Source organism: Heliangelus exortis, chromosome 28 (genome assembly GCF_036169615.1).
Source record: "Heliangelus exortis chromosome 28, bHelExo1.hap1, whole genome shotgun sequence".
NCBI lineage: Eukaryota > Metazoa > Chordata > Aves > Apodiformes > Trochilidae > Heliangelus > Heliangelus exortis.
Window position 1 is genome coordinate 293,316 of NC_092449.1, and position 21,691 is coordinate 315,006.

Here is a 21,691-nt window from a genome sequence, read left to right on the forward strand (position 1 = left end):
TCAATGCTGAGGAAGATGTTGGAGGCTTCTGCTCAGGCTCTGAGCCATAAATAATGGTCAGACTGCAACCACAGAATGGGAGATGTGAGAAATGTACATCAACTCGACTTCCCCATCTGAAAATCTCCACCTCTGCAAGATGGAGGCGATATCTGCTACCAGTTTTGTACTAACACTTCTCCAATACCTTGGATTAAAGGAAATTTCCAGACTCTGTCTCCAGACAGCACTCAGACAGAGGGATGGCAATGTGCCCTCTGCTTATCCAGCTGTTTCAGGACACCGCAGCCTGAATGATCCCAGTGCTCACCTATCACCCTGACACACCTGGTGCTGCCCATCCTGCTGACTGCTCTGCTCTTCACACGGAACTGGAAAACAGTCCCTTACACTTCCTGCATCTATTCCCTGGGCAAGAGGATGGGGATGTGGGGAGAAGGCACAGCAGCCATTTACATCCATCAGATTTTTAAACTCCCTACCAAAGCACAGTCATTACAAAACTTTTAAAACGTCAAAGTTGGGTTCTCAGAAAGGGACAAATTTGTTCTGTGTGTTCATGCACCAGCCTAGCTGCTGGCACTAAATGAGGTTTTCTCCCTCAATGGATATTATGAGACTTCCAAGAACTCCCTTCAGAAGACTCTCCATGCCTCAAGTCAACCTACTGCCAAGGTTTCCCTGACATTCTGCCTCTCTTCTCCCCTCCCTCCAGTTTTACTCTTGTAACCAGCTCATTGGGTCCTCGCTGACCCAAACCCCATTCTGCATTAACCCCACCGTGTTGGGTCAGCAAGAGTGCAGCCCCCAGCCAGCCTTGCTCTCCAGCAAAGAGCCAGATTTCAGCTATGCTGATAAATCACCACCAACAGCACAAGCAGCAAGGAGAGTGGCACAAAGCACAGGCAGGCCCCCAGCACTTCACCTCCACCACTGCTCTAGACAGAAGCGAAGGCATCAGCGCCGCACACAGTAAATTGGGTTTGTTGCCATCAGCTTTGAAAGAGTCAACAAAACAGAGCACAAACCCCCCTGCTCCCGGGCATATCGCTCTGGCATGCAGCATTCCCATCTGCTGCAACGAGGACCACAGAGCACGTTGACTTGCTCCAGCAGAGGACAGTCCTGACCCCAGCACACCCTGCCTGCAGCTGGAGCTTTTCCTCCCCACACAACCCAGCAGGAGCCACCTCCAGAGTCCCCATGTTTGTTCTCTTCCAGAAAATCCTGGTTAGCCATCCTGCACATTGTCCTCAGCCCTCACAGGAGCTTCAGTTGCAAGTGCAGCTGAGACTGAGTGACACAATTTGGACTCTACCCAAGTGAGGAGTAAGCAACTTGACTCCAAAAATCAAAGCACCAGTACGATTACTGTCTCTGTTTCATTATTTTTACTATCAGCATAAGGTAAAACACCCTCCAGGTTTGCAAATTCAGATTAACTTGCAAAGGGAAGAAAAACACACAGTCCCTGCTTAAACACCCTCCAAAGCAACAGTCTTCATGGAGATCTGACATTGCCCTGAGCAACAACCCTCAACCTCCCAAAAAACAGAGAAATCAGAAGGATAAATAATATTTAATTGATTAATAAGGAAGAGACTCTGCCTTTTGCTCCCTCTGAATCACAAGCTGGGAGTCCACTAGGCACACCACAATCTTCTGGGAGCACATCCTTAAAAAAGAGGTGCGAGCAGTGGGTGGGAAGAGCCAGGAGCACCCAGGGAAAGGCTGCAGGCAGCCAGCCCCTCCATTTTCCCTGCAGCACCAAGGAACTGAAGCAGGAGCACTGGGGATAGATTGCCACTTGTTAAATCTCAGCACCTTACCAAAAATTACACAATACAGCCATCCCCTTCAACGTAGTAGATGACATCTCAGAAATAATAATGGCTCCTGCTGCAATTTGCTGTTTTTTGGAAGATCTAAGGATCCCCATTTACAGCTGTAGGACAAGGAGACTGCTGTCATCACACAACCAAAGCCTCAGAGCAGGCTCTGAATCAACTTCAGGCTCAGGCAGATGCTCGGGAGCTTCGCATCGACCCCACAGAGAGCCCAGAGCGGGGCTGTGGAGCCCCCGCAAAACCAAAGGTGGCAGAGGAGAGGCTGTTAACGAACCGCCCGTAATTAAGCGTCAGAGGCAGATGCACTCACACAGCCCCCAACATGCATGAGCATCAACCCAGAAACCCAAAACCTGAGCTGCTGGCGGTTCGGGCCTTCTCCCGAGCGGGTACCGGAGCTGCCGGACCCCACCGATGGATCCCCGGGATCCGGGCAGGGGAGGCGGATGCCCGCGGCCATCCCCGAAGGAGCGGAGGGAGCCCGGCTCAGGCATGCGGGCAGCTGCCGTGGGGAGCAGTGACCCGGCCCCGAGGCTGCCGCAGCGCCCGCCGCCGTCCCCTGGACCGGTACCGACTTGGGGAGCGGTACTGTGCGGGGAGAAGCGGCCGGGCTGGGCTGGGCTGTGCATTTTGCTCCGAGGGTCCCAGCAGGCACCGGCCCGAGACCCTCCGGGAGAGGAGGGCAGCCCCAGCTCTGCCCCCGCCCGCAGTGCCCCGGGGGTCCCGGTCCAAGCGGCATCCCCGGCGGGGCAGAACGGAACCATTCTGGGTCTCCGGGGCCAGCGGCAATTAGACGGCACCACGCGGTACCGGGGGAGGGGGGGGGGGGGTGAACCACTCCGAGCTCCCTCGGGGGACACAAAACACAATGCGGGGGGCCCAGCCGGGAGGTACCACTCACCCCCCGCCCCACCGGGGGTGCAGCTGGGCCGAACCACTCCGGGCCCCAGGGGGGACGGGACACAAGGACGTTGCGGGGGGTTTGGCTAGGAGAGGCCCGTCGGGGGCACGGCGACACGCCGGGGAACACGCCAGGGAGCCCGGCCCAGGGTGCCGGCAGCCCGGTGCTCGCCGCCCGTTACCTCCTGCCGCGTCCGGTCCCCCCACGCCGGCCTCCGGGGTGATGGCACCGGCACCCGCCACAGCCGAGCTTTCCACCTCCTCGGGCACCTCCAGCTCCATGGCCGACACGAGGGCCACGGGCAGGGATGGGACCGGAGTACCCAGGCCAGGCCCGCACCCGCTGCCGCCGCCGCTGCGCTCCTCCCGGCTCCGACCGCCGCCGCTGAGGAGACTGGGAACAGCGGGGACCATAAAGCGCGGGAGGTCCCGCGGCTAGACAAGCCCTAGCTCTACGGACGGAAGGGGCCGCGACCAGCGCCGGAAGTAGAGCTGCCCACTTCCGCCCGGGTTAATATGTACGAGAGAGGCCTGGTTGTCGCGATAGTCCGCGGGCTGCGGCACGGGAAGCGCGGGAAGGACAGAGCGGCGAAAGGAAATCCCTCCCCCGTCCTCTCTAAGCGGCCGGAGAGACCATAAAGTCAAGGCTTTCCCTCGGCGGCGGGGGGGGGTGGCAGGCGGTTGCCATGGCAACGGGGCGGGGTCTGGGGCATCCCCGGCCGCTGTGTCCGCGCTGTGCCCACGCGGGTCCGCGCTCCTCCTGGTGCGTGGCGCTGCCTCCCCTCCCTCCCCGTGCCTGAGCCGAACTCCCGGAGCCGACAAAGCCGCTGGACCCGGCCCGGTCCCGCCCGGCCCGCTCAGCGCCACCGCTTTTCCCCCCGGCCCTTCGTCGAGCCCAGCCCGTGGCACCCTCTAGTGGTACCGCGCGGCCCGGCGGGCTTGGTGGTGCGGGTCAACCGCGGGGTACGGGGCAGCCCAGGCCGGACCTGCCGGTTCTCCCGGCCTGGTCCCTTCGCGCCAGAGTGGCCCGGTCCCTAGGGGACAAACGTGACACGGGCAGGGGCAGCCCCAGCCGGGAAACCGGCTCGGCCTTAGCGCGCAGCCCTCGGCGGAGCCGGGGAAGGTGCCGGCGGCTCTAATGACGCTGCTCGACGGCGTCCCCGTCCCCTCGCTCCCCGCCGTCTCCCGGCGCTGGCCCTGCGAGACTGCGGCCGGGCCTGGGGAGCGGCGGCCGCCTGGACGGGAGCGGCTCCGTCCTCCCCCTGGGTCTGGCGGGGACCTTCGGGCAGGAGGAGGGGGCTGCCGGTCTGAGGAGCGGGGGAGGGAAGCATCAGCTTCATGTCTCCAGCTCTGGGCTGGCGGCTGGTGGGCGGGGGGTTCAGGAGGAACTGGTCCCCCCGCGACCCCCCGCCACAGCACCATCCCCTCCCGCGGTACCGACCCCGGCTGGAGACAGCGGCCTGGACGGAGAACCGAGAAGAGCTGCTTGCTGTCACTGCAAGAAAGAGACGTCGTGGAAGGAAGAATGCCGTGGGGCTGGTCCCTAGGTGGGGGACAGAGGGAAGGGGAAGGGGAGGGCAGCAGACTCACCTTTTTTCCGACACCCTCCCCAGGACCACACTGGTCACTGTCACTGTCACCTCTTGGGAGACTGGGTGAAGGGATTTGGTCCCCTGAGGGCCCCCTACCAGGGCTGCTGGGAGGGTTAGGGGTCCGGGACAATGCGGGTTCCGTACCACCTCCTTGGAGAGGTCCCCCCAGGTCCCTGTCTCCAGGCACCAGCACCCCCAGCATCCTGTGAGCCTCTCCCAGCACAGGGCTGGTTGGGGGGTGAGTTGATGTGGCTGAGCCACTATCAGAGTGGAGGACAGTAGGGATCGTTCCCGCGGCTCCTGCGGTGCGCAGGAAGCTGCCCCGGGACCCCCTTCCTGTTCCTTCTCTCCTGCAGACTGCACCTGGGCCACAAAGGGTTACGCAAGGCACCCTGGAGTGACACTGCTGCCACCAGCCCGGGAGCTCTGCTCCTTCCTGGTCGGATCCGAGGCTCGGTGAGTGCTGAAACCAATTTTCTCAGGATCTACCGGCACCGTTCCCTGTCTGGGGACGGGGACCCAGCCGTGCTCTCACCTGGGGAGCACGCCATGCTTTTCCCCTTTCTGAATGGCTCAAGGATCGAGTGACCCTACGGGAATCCTACCCCGATGGAAGAGACAAATCCCGGGGGGAATCCGAGGATCCCTCTGAAACAGCTCTGTACCCCGCGGGCAGAAGGACGGGCCTGCATCCTCCTGATTTACATCCCGACTGGGTCAGACCTTCCAGAGACCCTTTTCCCAAAGCGGGGAGTCTGGATCAGTCTCTAGAGATGTGGGTGGGGTTGGGTGAGAGGAGCTTTGGAGGGATCTGGGACCCCGCACGGGAAGGTCCTGTCAAGGTTTGGCTGGTTTGGCAGCACTGAGTGAGACGGGGGGACCCAGCTGACCCCAGGACGGCTTTGGGGTTCTAGATTGTGAGCCCCCATCAGCAGGAGGGTTGGGAAACAGGATTTGGGTGCTGGGGATGGCTGTGGGCAAGGCTTGGGTGGGCAGGCTGTGTTGCTGCCACACCAATAACCTCCTCACCCACTGCTGTCCCCAGGGTGGGCACTGTAGGCAGTGTCACCTGGGGCCGGGCACAGACCCCAGTCAGGGACCCTGCAGGGGAACGAGCTGTCCCGGCGCAGCCCAGGCTCCGTTTGGCATTAAAACCCCACGGGAGATGCGGGTCAGGGTGCGTGAGCGGGGCAGAGTGAGGTGCGGGGGCCAGAGCGGGGTGCGGGGGGCTCCCCTTGCTGGCGGTGCCCGGAGCTGGGTACGAGGGGCTGGGCCGCGGGCAGCTGTGCCCAGATACGGCGTCTCCTGGCGGGGACATTTCGGGTGCGGGCTGGTTTCTGTCGGAAACCGGCTGAGCCGGCTCCTCCGGCTGCCAACCTCGGCCTTTGGCTCGGGGCCGGCACTGCTCCAGGTCCCCGGTTGGGGAGGTGGGAGCTGCTGCCACCTTCCCCACGCTGTGTCCCCAGCCTCAGCCTGAGCTGCCCACGGGGAGCCACGGGTGGCAGCGGGACACAGGTGCGTGGCTGTTCGGTTGCACCCTGGTGATGGGACAGCAGTGGGAGCTGCTTGGGGACAGCCAGAAGCTGTGGTGGCTGGCAGGAGGGGTGGCTCTCCCACAGCTGTTGGGCCATCACCCCGGGGAGGGGGATGCTCTGGGGTCCTGTGGCTCATGCCCTGTCACTCATGGGTATGCAGGGAACCTGTGAGCACTCACTGGCTGACACTGGTGAAGTGGCTGAGATGGGACTCACCAGCTCAGCTCCCTGACCCAGCAGGAAACCACCCTTCTGGTGGAAACCACCCAGCAGGACCCCCCTAGCTGGGCTCTGCTGTATGTTACTGGTCTTACAAGCACCACGACAGGACCACACCTGCCACCAGGCTCCTGCTCAGCCACAGCCATCCCCTGGTCACACGTGTGTTGATCACTAGTGGGTGGGAGCTCGGGCTGGTTTCGGCAGCTGATGACACAGAGTGGGAACCTGGACTCTGCCCTCCAGGCTCACTGGCTCACAGCCTGGCTGCTGGGGCTGTTGCTGAGCCCTGGGTGAATGATTTACCCCATCCCTCCCTGTGGCTGCTGTGGGCTCTGTCTCATTTTTGAGGATCCAGCTGGCTGCTTCCCTGTGGCTCTGACCTGGGGAAAAAGCCCCCATGGAGGCTCAGCTGGAGCTGAGCTGCCAAGCTTTCCCTAGGGCTGGCTGCCCACTGCTGGCAGCTTCCCCTTGAGGTCACTGCTTGTCATTGCCCACGGGACATCAAGTGTCTCTGATGTCCCTGTCCTGCTGAAGGTGCCAAATGGCCAGTTCCCACAGGGGCTCTGAAGACTTTGAGCTTTCCAGGCTGGCCATGCTGCACTGGGGAGCCAGCACATCCCCAGCACCACTGTTCCAGAGCCCTCAGGGACCACCCAGGCCATGCAGGTGCTGTGGGACAGGGTGCTCAGGCAGCAGGACTGAGTCTCTGCTGTCCTCCCTGGTCTCTGCACCAGTTGGAGGGGTGAGGACCTGGTGGTGGCTTTGTGGCTAGGCTGTTGGCTTTCCTGTCCCCGTTGCCCTGGAGAATCACTTGATGGTCTCACCAGGGTTTCCTTGCAACGGCACAGGAGGACCTGGACCCTTTGAGGCCCTGATCAAACCGTCTCCTTCCCATCCCAGTCCATGGGAAGTCATGGGATTATCTGGGCCTCGTCCCCCACCCCAAGCAGAGATCCTGCATCTCTCTGGCTTCAAACTGACATTTGCAGAGCCAGGAGCTGGGGGGGAGAATCCCTGGGTCCATCCCATGTATTAGCTGGGGTGTGACAGCTGGGAGTCCCAGTGCCCCTGGTGGATGCCTGGGCACCATGGGACCTCTGTCCCCTGCACCTTCCTTGTCCCTGGTGCCACCAGCTCAGCTTTGCTTTTGCTCTTCCTTGCAGCCTGAAGTGGGACTGAGGAAAGAGCCAGTGGCTGCAAAGAGGAGCAGGAGCCGATCTGCACCCCCAGACACCGGGCAGGGGCAGCCACACCGCCCCGCTGCCGCGGTCACCATCCCTCGCTTGTGTTGGCAGATGGACACCATGGAGGAGATGGTGATCTGGGAGCAGCACACGGTGACACTGAGCAAGGTGAGCATGGCCTGGGGTGGCTGCAGGAGGGGACGGGGTCTGTTGGGATGGCTCTGCCTGACCCCTCTCTGCCTGTCCCTGCTAGGACCCTCAAAGGGGCTTTGGCTTTGCTGTCTCTGGAGGCCGGGACCATCCCAACAGGGTGACTGGGGACACAGCAGTGGTCATTTCGGATGTGGTGGCTGGGGGACCTGCAGTGGGACGGCTCCAGTGAGTGTGCAGGGATTTGAGGGGGTCTCAATGTTAACGGGAATGGGAAGGGCAGCAAATCTCTTCTGCTGGAACAGGGCCAGCAGTGCTGCCACCCTGCCCAGCTGGGGTAGGGTCCCCTGGGGCAATGGGTGCCCTTGCCACCCCACCAGCTCCCCTGGCTGGGGCTGTGACTGGGGCAGAGCCACAGCTGCCTTTTCCCTCCCAGGAAGAAGGATCTCATCGTGATGGTGAATGGCATTTCCATGGAGAACGTCTCATCCTCCTTTGCCATCCAGACACTTAAAACCTGCGGCAAGACTGCCAACATTGTGAGTGTGCCCAGTGGCAGGATGGGGGTTGGGGTTGTCATGCCTGTCCCTATCTCAGGGCCCCTGTTCCACATACCCCGAGGTTGTTCCCATCTGGGGCTTGGAAATTGCTGTATTCCTGGCAGATGCAGTTGTGCCCATCATCCTCTCCTTCTCACTTTCCATTTGCAGACACTGAAAAGACCAAAGAAGGTCTACCTCCCCAAGAGCAAGAGCAGCCCTGGGACCCTCACTGTGCCCCGGCACTATGACTCAGATGAAGATGATGGGCCACATGGTGTGAATCCCGCCCTGCATCGCTCACGGGATGACCTGGACCACAACCAGGGCTACGATGGAGACTCATCCAGTGAGAGGAGCTCTGGTCACCACCGAGATGACCGTCGCCAACACAAGCCGGTGTCCCGGAGCTGGAGGCGAAGCCAGGACAGCAGCCACTGGAGGCAGAGCCCTGGCAGTGGCTTGGATCAGAGGGGCTACAGCCGACACCACTCCACCAATGGCTTTGGTCAGGAGTGGGACCCCAGCGGGCTGGCCTTGGTGTCAGGCTTCAAGCGGTTGCCACGCCAGGATGTGCTGATGAAGCCCATCACGTCGGTCTTGGTGAAGCAGAAGCAGAATGAAGGTGAGTCCCTTCTGCTCTGTCTTGTCACCCAACCTGTGGCTGTGTGTCCCTCGGGGGAGGAGGTGGTGGCAGGCCTGGTGCCAGGGTCTGGCATGCAGTGAGGGTGCTGGCAGCACCAAACCTGGCAGGCATCAGTCTGAGGTTGCAGGGCTTAGCTCTGGGGCTTTACTAGTGCCCCAAGGGAAGCTGGGGTGGGTTTGTGGAGATGATGGCAAGGACCTTGAGGTGGTCCTCCATCTGCCTGGTTCCACCACTGCCCTGGGCTCTCTCTGGTGCAGAGTATGGCGTGAAGCTGGGAAGTCAGCTCTTCATCAAACACATCGTGGAGAGTGGGCTGGCAGCCAAGGGAGGCTCCTTGCAGGAGGGAGATCTCATCCTGAAGGTATGGGGGTGCAGAGCACTTACTGAGGATCTCAAGTCCCCCACCTGGGGTGGCTCATCCCTGGCTAGTGTCACCAAAAGGGACAAGCCAAGAGTGCTTTTTTCTTGTCTGGCTGCAAAGGCATTGCCCACACCCTGCCCTGGCTCCCCAGCTGTCACCAGGGACACCACATGGGCTCTTAGGGACCAGTTCCCTGCAATGCTGAGGAGTATTGTGGTGTTCATCTGGGGATGCTGGCTTCTCCAACTGCCACAGTGGGATTACATCTGCCCCACTGTCCCCACAGCTCACAGTCCCTTGCTGTGTGTGTGTATACCTGCTGGGGCAGCAGTTGGCCCAAGGAGCTCAGGTGTTCAAGGCATGTGAAATGAAAAAATTATTAAAGTATTTGGGGATAAAAAAAAAATGGAGGGAGAAATATGCTTCGTTTGTACACACTGGCCAGGCAGACCCATAGCTGTGAGAAACTAGGGCCAAAGCGGATCTAAGGGCAAATGGAAGGGATTTCATCCCAAGCAATTGGGTGGGAAAAGCTGCTGCACCTCGGGGAGATCACAGCCCCATGGCTTGCGTGGGGACTGACTTCTCAGCACCAGTCCAGTGCATGGAAGGACAGTGCTGGGCCAAGGTCAAAGTGAAACTGAGCTCCGGGCAATGTCTGAGTGGGACTCTGCAGCTCTGACCTCCCCACAGCCAAAGGTGGCAGTGAACTCTCCTCACTCAGTTGCTTCCTCTGCGCAGGGAGAGGCCCCACGGGGAGGCAGCAGGAACTAAGACACAGCCCAGGATGGGAGTTGGGGCTGGGGTGGAGGGGTTGGGAAGGGATGGGGAAGAGCAGTTGGAGCATCCCATTTGAATGGGGCCTTCCTAGGGGTGGCTTTCCCAGGAGTGAGAGCCCTGAGGCCTCCTGCTCTGCCCCCCTCAGATCAATGGGGTGGCCAGTGAGGACATGTCCCTGGCTGACACCCAGCAGCTCATTGAGCAGACGGAGGGGACCCTGACCCTGCTCATCCTCCGGGACCACCGGCAGTTCCTGATCAACATCGCTGATGTAGAAGACATAGAGAGTGACAGCTCCAGGATGGATGGTGAGGGGACACGGTGACGGGGCCAGGGGCCAAACACACAACATGTGGACTGGGTAGTCACTAATGTGTCTTCCTTCCTGTTGCTGCAGATATCTCTGACATTGACTCCGAGCTGTCCCATCCACCATCCCCACGACCTCCAGCTTCTGCTGGGATGTGTTCACCACCGTAAGCCCCCTCTGTCCCCAGAGCCCTTCTTTCCCCCTTCAACCCTCCCTGTGTTCTCTGCCTGTCTGGAGGGGCTGTTTCTCCTTCATCCTGGACCTGGTTCACCTTGGAGGTGGGACTGCCATTTAGTCCCCAGCTTACTCTGCTGTCCCTGCTGCCTGTACCCACACAGCACCTGCCTCTGTGACCTGCCTAAATCCTCCCCAACTTTGTTCCAGAGAGAGAAGGCGATCGAACAGGGGACATGGAGTTGATGTGATCATGGATGATGCCCAAGGCCCTGGTGAGTGAGCTCAGATTGGACTGGGGGAGCTAAGGGCACTGAGTGGGCTCCAGACTCCCGTGTTTGGACTCCCTGCTGTCCAAACATCTGGCAGGACTATGCCAGGGCTCCCCATGCCTCAGCATCCTGGCAGCGGCGCAGCCACCGCCGCCTCCGGGATCAGCCACTCCTTCCCTGCAGACCTGCGGAGAGCCCCGCAGAGGGATGGCAGCCCCGCTGCCCGAGCTGTCCACAGGGATGGGTACGTCTGCCAGGGGGGGTGGGGAAGGGCTGAGGGAGATGGGGAACTGCTCTGGTGCTGGGTTGGGGTCACTGGGCTGGTGATACCTTCTGCTGTCCTCGGCACGTCGCTGCCAGGCTGACGACAGCTTCCCCCCCGTGGCAGGTACAGCGCTGACTCCAGGGTCGTGCACTTTGTGAAGGGCAAGAGTGTGGGGCTGCGTCTGGCTGGTGGGAATGATGTGGGCATCTTCGTGTCGAGTGTGCAGGAGGGGAGCCCAGCAGACTGCCAGGGCATTCAGGAAGGGGACCAGATCCTGCAGGTACACAGGGCTGGGAACAGCTCTCAGTGCTATTGCACCCAGACTGACCCAATCCCTCAGACTGGGACCCAGACCCCCTGGGATTTGGAGTTCTCCTGGTGGTCAGTGTTTTGGGCTACTGCCCATGGCCCAAAACACTGTGGACTGGGCTCTGTGGACACTGCCCAAAGGGACAGTCTTATCTCTGGCACCATGCTAACACCCAAGGGGGTCAGGCACCACCTCAACTGGCCTGCAGGTGCTCCCCAGGGCTATGAAGGGTTGTGGCAGGCAGTTGGGTGACAGGGAGCAGCTTCCTCTCCCACCCTGCCCTGGGCACTGCAGTCCCTAGGACCACTGCTGGTACCTGTGCCTCTGTCCCACCAGTGGGGCTGTGTCTAAGTGCTTTTTCATGGCAGGTGAATGACACCAGTTTCCAGAATCTGACCCGTGAGGAGGCTGTGGAATATCTCATGAGCCTGCCACCAGGCGAGAACATCACACTGTGGACCCAGAGCAAACAAGACAGTGAGTGATGACCAGACTACTCCTGGGCTTGTCTCTTCATCCTTTGTCTCTTCTGAGCATCAGAGCTGCTGGACCTGCCATGGTCCTTTCTGCCCCCACAAGGTGGTCCTTCTTCTCTGCACCTCCCTTCTCCTGCTCCAGGTGATGGGCAGTGACTAGACCCCAGCCATTTGTGCCTTGGCATCTTGGAGCACAGGGCTTTCTGGCACTGTGGCTCAGCCTGGAGAGGCCACTGTGCTGGGGGCTAAGGTCCTGCTGTTTCCAGCATGGGAAGGTATCCCCAATCCCCTCTGTAGCAACAAGGGCTCCTGCAGAGGCTCCTGGCTATCCCAGCTCCTTCCCAAATTCCTCCAGCACCTTCCTCTCCAGCATCTTCCTCCTTGGCCACCCTGATAGTCCCTCTCACCCTGTGTTCCAGTTTACAGGAAGATGATCTCATCGAGTGTGGGTGACTCATTCTACATCCGGACACACTTTGACTTTGAGAAGGACACACCATCGGGGCTCAGCTTCATCCGTGGGGATGTTTTCCATGTGCTGGACACCCTGTACCGGGGCAGGCTGGGGAACTGGCTGGCTGTGCGTATGGGCAGAGACCTGCAGGAGCAGGACAAGGGCATCATCCCCAGCAGGAGCAGGTAGGGATGGAGCCAGGAATGGCCCCAAGATGAGCAGAGCCAGGAGATGGCTCCTCAGTGAGATGGGAAACATGCATGGTGGGCCCAGTAAGAGGCAGGGCAAGGTCTGGAGCAGTGTTGGGAAGTATGAGCTGGTGAAGGCCCTTGTCAGGGGTGATGGGGCAGCTTCTCATTGTCCAAGGTCCTGGAGGGAAGAGGCTACCACAGCCTCCGCTAGCCACGCCACTGAGCAGGGACATCAGCTGCTCCTGCCTCACCCAGAGCCTGGAGAGACAAAGTGAGTTTAACTCCAGAGGCTCCAGGTCCTGAGCCCTTTCCCTTCCCAGGGCTGAGCAGATTGCCAGTCTGGAGTCAGAGCTGAAAGCCACGTCTGGTGCCAACCACTCTGGGGCACGGGCTGAGTTTTGGAAGCTGCGGGGCCTGCGGGGAGCTAAGAAGATTCTACGGAAGAGCCGTGAGGACCTGTCTGCCCTGACAAAGCAGGGCCACTACCCACCCTACGAGAGGGTGGTCCTGAAGGAAGGTGGGCACAAGGGCTGTGTCCCCACCACCCAGACCCACCCAGGGGACATCAGCCCTGGGGCTGCCCTGCTGTGGGTGCTGGTGGGCTCTGCTCTCCTGGGAGGTGCAGGGTGAGTCCCAGGCCCATGGGCACCTTCAGGCATGGGGCTGGATGCCTGGGTGCTACAAACTCTACCCCAGCCCAACCTCCCTGAGCTGCTCCATCCTCTCTTCACAGCCAGTTTCAAGCGGCCAGTGGTGATCCTGGGCCCCATTGCAGACATTGCCATGCAGAAGCTGAGCACAGAGCTGCCTGAGCTGTTTGAGATAGCCCGTAAGTGCCACACATGCTGGGGGAAAGCTGCTAAGCAACCAGACCCTCAGTGTCCAGCACCTGTGGAGCCCTTTACCTGTGGCTCTGTCCTGATCCTGCCTCATTGCCCCCTCCCTGTGATGCCCCAACACCCTCCTGGACTCATGCACCCTCTCCCCACACACCATGACACCAGCCATACCTAGACACAGTCCCAGGCCCCAGACCCAGCCTGGGGCTGCCAGAAATGCCACACCTCCCCCCCAGCCCCATCTGCCATGTCTCCATACCCTGCAGCGAGTGTGCCCCGAGATGGAGCATCGTCCAAGGTCATCAAGTTGGACTCGGTGCGGCAGATTGCAGAAAAGGTGAGTGACCTCTCCCTTCACCTTGGAGCCAGGTGGGGCACGGCCTGGGGTGGGAGAGCCCGCTGCCTCTGTCCCTGTCCCCAGCGGGGCTGGTGGCTGATGGATGGCTGTGCCCTGTCCCAGGACAAGCATGCCTTGCTGGACATCACGCCCTCAGCGGTGGAGCGGCTCAACTATGTGCAGTACTACCCCGTGGTGGTGTTCTGTGAGCCTGAGAGCCGGCAGAGCATCAAGGCCATGCGCCAGTGGCTGGCACCCGACTCCAGGAAGAGCTCCCGGCGCCTCTACGCCCAGGCCAGCAAGATGAAGAAGTACTGCAGCCACCTCTTCACTGCCACTGTCAGCCTCAGTGGCATCGGCAGTGGCTGGTATGACAGGATCAAGGACATCATCAGGACACAGCAGAGCCAGCCCGTCTGGACGGCAGCAGAGCAGGTACAGGACATGGGGCCCCTGCTCAGGCTGCTGGGGCTGCAGATGGGAAGGTGACAGGGCCAAGCACCCGTCCCCTGACAGCTGGGGTCCCATGTCTCTGTCATCCCCACCCCACAGGCAGATGTGGCACTGGAGGACAGTCTGGATCTGCTCAACCCACCAAGCATGACGGCCTCAGGGTACCTGACCTGTGACAGTCACGCCAACAGTGACTACGATGACACAGATGGTGAGGTGGAGGATGCCTGTGACCAGCCTGGGCTGCCCCGCTCCTCTGAGCCAGCACAGACATCCACAAACCATGGCCTGAGCAGGCAGGTGAGTTCCTCCATACTGGTATGAGGGGCTGGTGGGGCAGAGCTGGGGTGGCACAGGGGCTAATTACTGTCCCCTGTGGCACAGCCATGTCTAGCTCTGGTTGTGCCCCATGGGGGCACAAATCCTACCCCTTCCCCAAACCCCCCCATCTCTCTCACCTTTGGCAGGTGATGGAGCAGCAGCAGGGCTGGCACTACGACAGCTACGACAGCATCAGGTACCCTGCACTCCAGGGCCAGCTGAGGTGACAGCAGCCAGCCCTGGGAAGGGCCTGCAGAGCCTGGCTGACCCTGTGGCTTCTCATCTCACAGGGAATACAAACATGATGCTGTGAGGAAGAGGTTCCTACAGGCCAGGGATGGCTCGGACCAGGATGATGGCTACCAGTGGGGCCCAGCTACAGATGTGTAGCAGCACCACTGCTGTAGCAGCCAGGCCCTGGGGCCAGCCCTGCTGCAGCCCCACCCCACTGGATCCATGTCAGTCCAGATAGTGCTATGCAGCACACCATGACCAGGCTGGGCTGGCCCTAATCCTGTGTACCCCTCACCACCACCAAGTGCCTCCTCTCCATTTTCCACCAGGAATAAAAGGGATGCTTTTATCAGGACAGGCTGTTTCCATATATGCTGGGTGGCAATGCACAGGGGTGGCCTTGATGAGACCTCAGCACCTCCATGGCCAGATGCCCCAGGAGGCATCTGTGTAGGAATTAGGCTTGGGTTAGGCCACTGCTGGCCCTACAGTGGGTTCAAGGTGCAGTCCTCTGCTGCAGCCCAATCAGGGCTCCTGAAACACAGCCTCCCATGTTCCCCAAGGCTTTTATTTTTACATCAACCCAGCACACAGGCAAAGTCAGGTGCATTGCCTCAGCTGTAGGGGTGCAGAGACTCACTCATGAAGACAGAGCACCAGGGACAGGACCTTGGGGTTCATGACCCCAAGCTCCCCAGTGCTGTGTCCCCTTTTGCCACGTTGAGGGACATCCCCAAGGGCTGTGACCCAGTCCCTGGGGAGGCTGGGGCCAGGCTGTGCGTGTAGAGTGGGTAAAGGCAGCACCAGGGAGAAAAGCACAGAGGTAGTTTCCCAGCATGGTGCAACAGCTCTAATGTTCACTTGCACCCCTAACAGGTCTTTGGCAAAGCCAGGGAGGAGCAGCAGGTGCTGCTGCCCTTGAGGCCAAGTCTGGGAGCTGCTGGGTCTCCCTCAGGGGTGCCACTGTGCACCCCACATTGGTGTGCAAGGTCCAAGCTGCTCTGGGGCTGTGTGAGGGCAAGCCCTGAAGCTGTGGTTCCAGCACAATCCCCATGTGGGGAAAGGCACCATTGGTGAGTATAAAAGCACTGTCTGTGGTTACTGGATGGGGTGACTTTTCACATGGGTCCCTTCTCTTCCTGCCAGCAGCAGGCCAAGGTGAGGGACCCTGTGAAGCAGTGGGACAGGCACTGTGAGGCAGGGAGGGGTGGATAGAGGGAGAGGAGGTACCCATACACTGGAACCATAAGCCCTGACAACTGCTCCAGCTGGCTATCAGGCCCCCAGAGTTTCCCACTGTGTCCTGAGTGCAACAGAAGATGTGCAGGATTAGGCCCTGCTGGGGGCCAGAGGAGTCCAATGAGGGCACTGGGAGGCACTGTCAGGGCAAAGCCCTGTGCTCCTACCTGGCCCTAGGCACATGCAGCCACAGCTGGGCACAGCTGGTGGCTCAGAGGAAGAGGGGCTGCTCCTGCCCGGTCAGCAAGCGGAAGGTGGAGGCAGGCATGGTCTTGATGTGGACCTAGGGCAGAGATGCAGAGATCAGCTGGGAGCTGGAGGGAGCTGAGCCCAGCCTGCTCCACATGCAGTGTGGGGTCCCTGGGGTCACCCAGCTCAGGCCTGGCTCACCTCACTGACTGCCTGTGTCAGGATCTGGATGATCTTCTCATGAGGTGTTGCCACCACACTCTGCCCGTTGATCTCGATGATGCGGTGTCCCACACGGATGCCACCTCTCTCTGCGATGCCCCCACGCATCAGGCTGCAGATCTGGGGGAGCAGGGAGTGCTGGTAAGATCAGAGCTATGCCCACAGCTCAGGGCCAGAAGAAAATCACCCTCCCAAGCCCTCCCCTCTATGCGGGCTCCTAGCAAGAGCTCTGAAATTGTCTCCTCCAGCCCACGGACATGCAGGGAGGGCAGGGATGTCCCTTGCATTGCTGCCACCAGAGCCATGTGCTGAGCTGTGGGGCAAGGGCAGCCTGCAGGGTTTTGTTCTCCTGGATGATGGAGAAAGAACTCAGCTCTCCCAGTCCTCCTCTAGTGCTTCCATCCAGCCTGGGCTGGAGAGGTGGAGCTTCTCCCAGGGGCAGCAGGTCCTGTGTACCTGGGGGCGGTAACTGTGTCTCCAATACTTTTGGGAGCACTGGTGGGTGCAGGATGCAGCTATGCCATCCCCTCCATGGCCCACCCACCCCATCAACTCCTGCTGGTCCTGGAAATACTCCAGTATAATACTCCTTTCCAGTGCAGCCACTGCAGAGCCTAGAATGAGGAGTGGCTGGAGCACTGGGGACAGCAACACACGTCACTAAGGTCACACAAAGAAAACCAAGAGGAAATCACCACCCTGAAAGCAACTAAGGAGCATCAGGATGATGGATCCAATTGCCAGAGCTGCAGAAAAGCTGCAAAGAGCCTTTTGCTGTGGCACAGCAGAGCCCTGTGAAACCTCAACCCTGGCAGGCCCAAGAAGCCCTAGAGCTGTGCAGACACAGCCCAAATGTGTGTGTCTGCCAGATGGGTGGCTCAAGCCCTCGACTGACCCCAGCCCAGATCTGTTTCTGTCCCCATGGGCACTCACCACGCCGTTCTCAACACAGAAACCCAACTGGTACTTGGAGTCAGGGCGCCGGATGACAGCCGTGGTGACAGGGGGACAGTGCACAATGTTCAGCGTCACCTCTGTCTGGTGCTTCAGCTCCTGGAAGATGGGATGAGGCTTTGTCAGACTCTGGAGAGCTATTTGCCATGGCTGAGAGGGGTGACACAGCCATGTTTTTCATGGGAGGGCTGAGGATTAGGCAACCTGTTTTCAGTGGGAAAACTAAGGCACACACAGGGATACTGCCATGCTCAAATTCAGGGAGAAGAACTTATAAATCCAGTTCAAGATGTCCCACTCCACCCCTGAGGCCACACTGTCCTTGTTTTCAGCTCCTTCCTGCCTGGGAGGTAGAAGATGCAAGAGGTTCCCTCCAGGATAGGTGCCTGCCCACATCCCATTGCAGCAAGTTTAGTCCCCAGCTTTGTCACAACCCTTCCTCCCATGCACTCGGAGCAGGGACTGCTGCAGCCCACAGGACAGTGTGGCCTTCCACACTCCTGCCCTCTGTTCCCCTACAGTCTCCTCCAACCACCCAGCCATCCCCAAGTTAGGAGCACCAGGGGGCACCCCGGTGTGACAGAGACTAGCAGCCCCACTTGGGAAGATCCCTGTCTCTGCTAGCAGTGGCCCCCCTGCCAGGGCAGAGGCAGGAGCCTGTCACAGTCCTGGCTCACCCGGATGATGCTCTGGCAGGTGGGCAGGGGCAGCCCCACAAGGCTCGTCCTGTTGACAGACATGAGGCAGTCACCAATGCTCAGCTCGCCCGACCTCTCAGCAGGACCCCCGTGCATCAGGTTGGCAATGACCACGGTGGGCAGGATGGAACCCCAGCCTGACTCCACGATGGCAATGCCCAGGATCTCCCCCTTCTGCTTCCGGATGCAGACCTGGGGTGGGGCACAGATAGGTTACGGTCATCAGAGTCACGAGGCATGTGTCCCAGCCCCAGCACAGAGGTCCTGAGCTCGCAGCCAGCTGGGATGGGACCCACTTTCATAGGAAGCACCTCAGCTGCTCAGGGAGCCATGGAGAGGACAACACAGAGGTGCCAGTGGGTACCTCACACTGTCCTCACCCCTCCAAATCAGTCCTTACATCCTTGCAGTTCTCCTGCTGGGAGAAGTGGCTCAGCTCTGCGTTGTACTGCTCCTGGTCCTCCAGGGCATGGCTGTACTGGCGAGGGCTCAGCTCAGTGGGATCGATGCTGTTGGCCTCCAGGAAGCGCTGGTAAGCCACACCAAACGCCTGCCCGATAGCCCGAGCAATGATCTGGGCCTGGGGAAAGAGAGGGGCTGGTTGTGCCCATGACTCAGGGCCAACAGTCCCACAGCCAAATGGGAGCCAAAAACTGCCCAGCACAGGCACCATGCTCCTGGCTCCTTCCCTGCCCCAGTGGGCCCCTTGACAGCGCCAATCCTCCCTGCTTTTCTCACTGGGCACCTCCATGGCACAGAGGGGCTCTGGCTGGGATCCTTTCCCCTCTATGTGCTCCTCAGGAGGACCCCCCAGCATGGGCAGAGCACTAGGTCACTATAGTGGGATGGGACCCAGGACCCCAGGCCTCACACCCTGCACTCTTAAGGGAAGCAGTGTTGCCTCACATCAGCTGTGTGGAAGACGTGGCAGATCATCTTGTAGAGCCGCTTTTCCTCCGCCACCTCCGACCGCCGTGGCAGTTTGCGGCGTGCCATGAGCACCACCAGAGAGCCAATGTCAGCAATGTAGGAGATGGTCTGGAGGGAGTGATCCATCATGGCCTCCTGGCAAGGGGAACACAAGCAGAGATGTTCAGTCCTCCCCAGCCCAATGGATCCTGTGGGCAGCCCACAAGGCAGTCAGGAACTACTACAACCCTGATGGGTTCAAACACCATCGAGCTGGGATGCAGCCCAAATGCCCGGCACATGCTGGGCAGGAACCATGTCTATGCTAAAAGCTGTACAAACAGCTCCTTTGATCAAGGACCCATCTATGTCTCTGGGTGCTGCCAGGGGACAAGTTACTCTGTCTTACTACAAAAGCTGAAACTGATCCTGAGGCAAAGAGCTACAGAAATGTCAAGCCTATGTTCCCTGGAGCTTCATTTGAGAACCCAGCAGCTCCTGCCAGGTGCATTTTGCATGAGAAGTCTCATGGAGCCACATACAGAGCTGAGGGACATGAAACACCCACGTGGGAAGGTCAGAGAGTGACTTATCTCCTCTCAGACACACTTCCTCACCCATAGGCACAACCCAACTGGTGTGGTTGCAAAGTAGAGATCCCAAGGGCACACAGGGTGGTTTCAGCCAGCCCAAAGCCATGCAGGTGCTCCTGTTTCCCACTCACCTGCGTGTCAGCTGTGAGCACCTTTATCCTTTGTGTGGAGACAAACAGATCCACCTCTGTCATGGGCTGGGACTCTCCTTCTGGTGCCTGTGAAATGAAGTACCCAGGAGATGTCAGTGCTGCTGCCAAGACTCCTCTGGGTCCCTGCCCCACAGCCAGGAGGTCCCCTTGGGCAGGTCCTGAGTCCCCCACCCAAGAGGGGCCGGACTGGGAGCAATCATGCTCTCCTGCACCTTGATCCTGTCCACCGCCTCCTGGGCCTGAGCCATGCGAACACTGGTTGGGGGGTTCCTCTCTGACACCAGCTGTGTGGAGCCCAGGTACTTGGCCCCAAATATCACACCATCCAGCAGATCCTCTGGGTCACAAGGGCCTGGAACTGAGGCATCAGGAGGGACTAAGCAGGGGCTGGCCCCCCACCTCTGAAAACAGGGGGTACCAACTCCTGTTGCCCATTAGCTGCTTTCCTACACATGACAAAGCAGCTCAATGACTGGGAGATGGGCTCCTGGCATCCCCAGGGAATCAACTCTGCCCCCAGAGCTGCTTCTCCCTTCTGTTGGGCACACCCTGACATCCCTCTTTCTCCCTTCCCAAGCCTCAGCATTCCCTCTCCCCATCCCCCAACCCATTAGCTCAGTGAAAAGCAAGCAGGGACTGAACAAGCCACTTGGAATCTACAGCCATGTTCCCATCCTGTGTGGGTGCACAGCTGGACACTCCCTCCACAGCTGGGACCCCTGGCCATCCTGCACTGGGGGTCAGAGCAGGAGGGTGTGGGTCAGGACTCCTGGATGCTTTTGCTGCTCGAGTTTAGAAACTACTCACCTTCTTTGAAGGCCACATAGGATGGGGGCTCCCTGTTCTGCAAAGAAACCAGAGAGCAGGTGAGGCTATGGTTGGGATGCCAGGCATTCAGCCTGCCTGCCCTGCCTGCCTGCAGCACCAGGACAAGGGGGCACAGCCTCCTGGGGATGAGTGGCACTGCATAATGGGGTTGGGAAGGCACAGTGTCCTGAGGCTGGGGGGCTGTGAAGACACACCAGCCTCTTCCCCAGGCATGCATAGATCAGCCAGCCATGCAAGTATCACCCATGTTCGGGTCAGCAGCAGCCAAAGCCAGAACAGAGGGTCTTGTCTGGGCACCCCAGCAGCACAAGGCCCTGTACAATCTGACGGAAGGATAAACGTCTCCTCTCTGCCCCCACCCAAAACCCCACGAGGGAGCAGAGCCAAGGGGCACGTCCTGGCTCTCTGCTGCAGCACCACAGCCCATGCAGGATGCACTCACGGTCACGGTGCCTTGCGGTGGCTGCTCTGCCTCCGGGGAACTATCCCGATTGCCCTCGCAGGCAGAGTCGGCTTTGCAGAGCCCCTCTCCATAATACCACCCACTGGAAGGCCCTTCCCCTGCGCCCTCCGGCCTCTCCAGCCTTTCAGGCTTCTCCACAGTGACCGCTTTCTCCTCATCCTGCAGCACCTCCAGGGTGGTCTCGGCCAGGACATCAGAGCGAGCCAAGTGCGTCTGGGCGCCGGCCTCGGGCAATCCCCCCTCGTAGCACAGTAGGCTCAGCAAGTCCTCACGGTCAGCCTCGGCAAAGAGCAGCCCGTGGCAGGGCCTGGAGCAGGATGAGCGCTGGGAGCAGCAGGGCTGTGTCTGCAGGCCCCGGCCCATGGCCACGTGTAGCGGGCAGGGCTGGCACTTGCCCCGGCACTCGCCGTGGCTCAACCGGGCTCGCCTGCCCGTGCCGGCGCTGGGGGAGGGCAGCGGGTCCCGCTCCGAGGGGGGCGAGTGGTCGCAGAGGTTGGGGTCGAGGGTCTCCAGCTGGGCCAGCAGGCCCTGGATCTCTGAGGGTTCGTCCTCTGCATCCTCAGCCCTGCCAGGGCAGACGCCGACCCCGGGGGCCTCATCCAGCTCCATGCCTGTCGGGTCTCCTCTGCTGGAGACTCGGGGGGGTCCCTCGTCCCGAGGGGTGCTCTCGGTCACGGGTTTCCAGCCGCCGGAGCCCTGCGGCCCTGCGGTCACCGCCTCCTCTTCCATCTCTCTTCTCGAGTCCTGGCAAAGCTCCGTTCGTCTGTCCCCAGCTCCATCGAGGTCCGAAATTGGCCCCGAGCTGGGTCCCCGGCTCCTCCGCTGCCCTTCAGGGACGGGCAGGTCCTGCCCGGGGCTGCAGCCAGGGAGCAGGGTGAGGAGGGGGCGGCCCTCCAGCTGCCCGCCGCCCGGCTGCACCGTGAGCCCTTCCTCTGTCTCCATGGCCGGCGGCTCCGGGGCCTCATCGCTGCAGGGATCCGGGGCGGAGGGCGCAGCCGCCTGGAAATCCATGCTGCTGTCCATGGCGGGGGGCCGGGGGGCTGCGGAGGCGG

General features: G+C 60.4%; 3 protein-coding genes across 30 annotated transcripts in view; 1 reads left to right on the forward strand and 2 right to left on the reverse strand.

Annotated features, from left to right (window-relative positions):
• The window catches only part of PIP5K1C (phosphatidylinositol-4-phosphate 5-kinase type 1 gamma), a 45,813-nt gene extending 42,544 nt beyond the window's left edge, over positions 1 to 3,269 (reverse strand). For 5 of the 18 annotated variants that reach the window (XR_011722829.1, XR_011722828.1, XM_071728128.1 and 2 more), the window contains exon 1: positions 2,930 to 3,268. Coding sequence is in view for 14 of the 18 variants with exons in the window: in XM_071728128.1 (XP_071584229.1) it covers positions 2,930 to 3,161 (232 nt within the window). In the remaining 4 variants the exon portion in view is untranslated. Of the gene's footprint in view, positions 1 to 2,929 lie in introns of all 18 variants that reach the window. The other 13 variants (XR_011722830.1, XR_011722831.1, XM_071728133.1 and 10 more) reach the window with 5 other exon arrangements.
• Positions 3,270 to 3,636: 367 nt separating this feature from the next.
• TJP3 (tight junction protein 3) lies at positions 3,637 to 14,747 on the forward strand. Of its 4 annotated transcripts, none has more exons than XM_071728122.1 (22): positions 3,637 to 4,294; positions 4,696 to 4,795; positions 4,918 to 5,118; positions 7,260 to 7,448; positions 7,534 to 7,658; positions 7,867 to 7,969; positions 8,141 to 8,594; positions 8,873 to 8,976; positions 9,902 to 10,064; positions 10,154 to 10,232; positions 10,451 to 10,515; positions 10,696 to 10,756; positions 10,901 to 11,057; positions 11,456 to 11,564; positions 11,983 to 12,202; positions 12,529 to 12,725; positions 12,942 to 13,037; positions 13,314 to 13,384; positions 13,508 to 13,819; positions 13,901 to 14,137; positions 14,305 to 14,354; positions 14,449 to 14,747. In XM_071728122.1, the coding sequence occupies exons 1-22, from the start codon at positions 4,086 to 4,088 to the stop codon at positions 14,546 to 14,548; spliced, it is 3,402 nt and encodes a 1,133-aa protein (XP_071584223.1). In that variant the 5' UTR covers positions 3,637 to 4,085; the 3' UTR covers positions 14,549 to 14,747. The 4 variants fall into 4 exon arrangements, with proteins under 4 accessions (XP_071584223.1, XP_071584225.1, XP_071584224.1 ...); XM_071728123.1 differs by having other exon boundaries at positions 3,640 to 4,294; positions 13,937 to 14,137; XM_071728124.1 differs by lacking the exon at positions 4,918 to 5,118.
• Positions 14,748 to 14,944: 197 nt separating this feature from the next.
• APBA3 (amyloid beta precursor protein binding family A member 3) lies at positions 14,945 to 21,665 on the reverse strand. 8 transcript variants are annotated; one of them, XR_011722832.1, is made up of 11 exons: positions 20,619 to 21,665; positions 20,156 to 20,192; positions 19,561 to 19,706; positions 19,328 to 19,414; positions 18,601 to 18,759; positions 18,095 to 18,274; positions 17,674 to 17,886; positions 17,201 to 17,339; positions 16,976 to 17,095; positions 16,022 to 16,162; positions 14,945 to 15,914 (listed from the first exon to the last, which is right to left on the reverse strand). XR_011722832.1 is itself a non-coding variant. In XM_071728143.1 (10 exons), the coding sequence occupies exons 1-10, from the start codon at positions 21,660 to 21,662 to the stop codon at positions 15,843 to 15,845; spliced, it is 2,199 nt and encodes a 732-aa protein (XP_071584244.1). In that variant the 5' UTR covers positions 21,663 to 21,665; the 3' UTR covers positions 14,945 to 15,842. The 8 variants fall into 8 exon arrangements, 5 of the variants coding, with proteins under 5 accessions (XP_071584244.1, XP_071584247.1, XP_071584246.1 ...); XR_011722833.1 differs by having other exon boundaries at positions 18,075 to 18,274; XM_071728143.1 differs by lacking the exon at positions 17,201 to 17,339.
• Between the last annotated feature and the right edge of the window lie 26 nt (positions 21,666 to 21,691).

Bases quoted from the DNA above. Each gene is read 5' to 3' on its own strand.
- TJP3 (XM_071728122.1), top strand. From the start codon at position 4,086: ATGTCTCCAGCTCTGGGCTGGCGGCTGGTGGGCGGGGGGTTCAGGAGG. The intron at 8,595-8,872 runs GTGAGTCCCTTC...TCTCTGGTGCAG, and splicing joins GAAGCAGAAGCAGAATGAAG to AGTATGGCGTGAAGCTGGGA. The intron at 13,385-13,507 runs GTGAGTGACCTC...GCCCTGTCCCAG, and splicing joins TGCGGCAGATTGCAGAAAAG to GACAAGCATGCCTTGCTGGA.
- APBA3 (XM_071728143.1), bottom strand. From the start codon at position 21,662: ATGGACAGCAGCATGGATTTCCAGGCGGCTGCGCCCTCCGCCCCGGAT. The intron at 19,707-20,155 runs GTGAGTAGTTTC...CTGATGCCTCAG, and splicing joins CTATGTGGCCTTCAAAGAAG to TTCCAGGCCCTTGTGACCCA. The intron at 19,415-19,560 runs GTGCAGGAGAGC...TTCATTTCACAG, and splicing joins AGGCGGTGGACAGGATCAAG to GCACCAGAAGGAGAGTCCCA.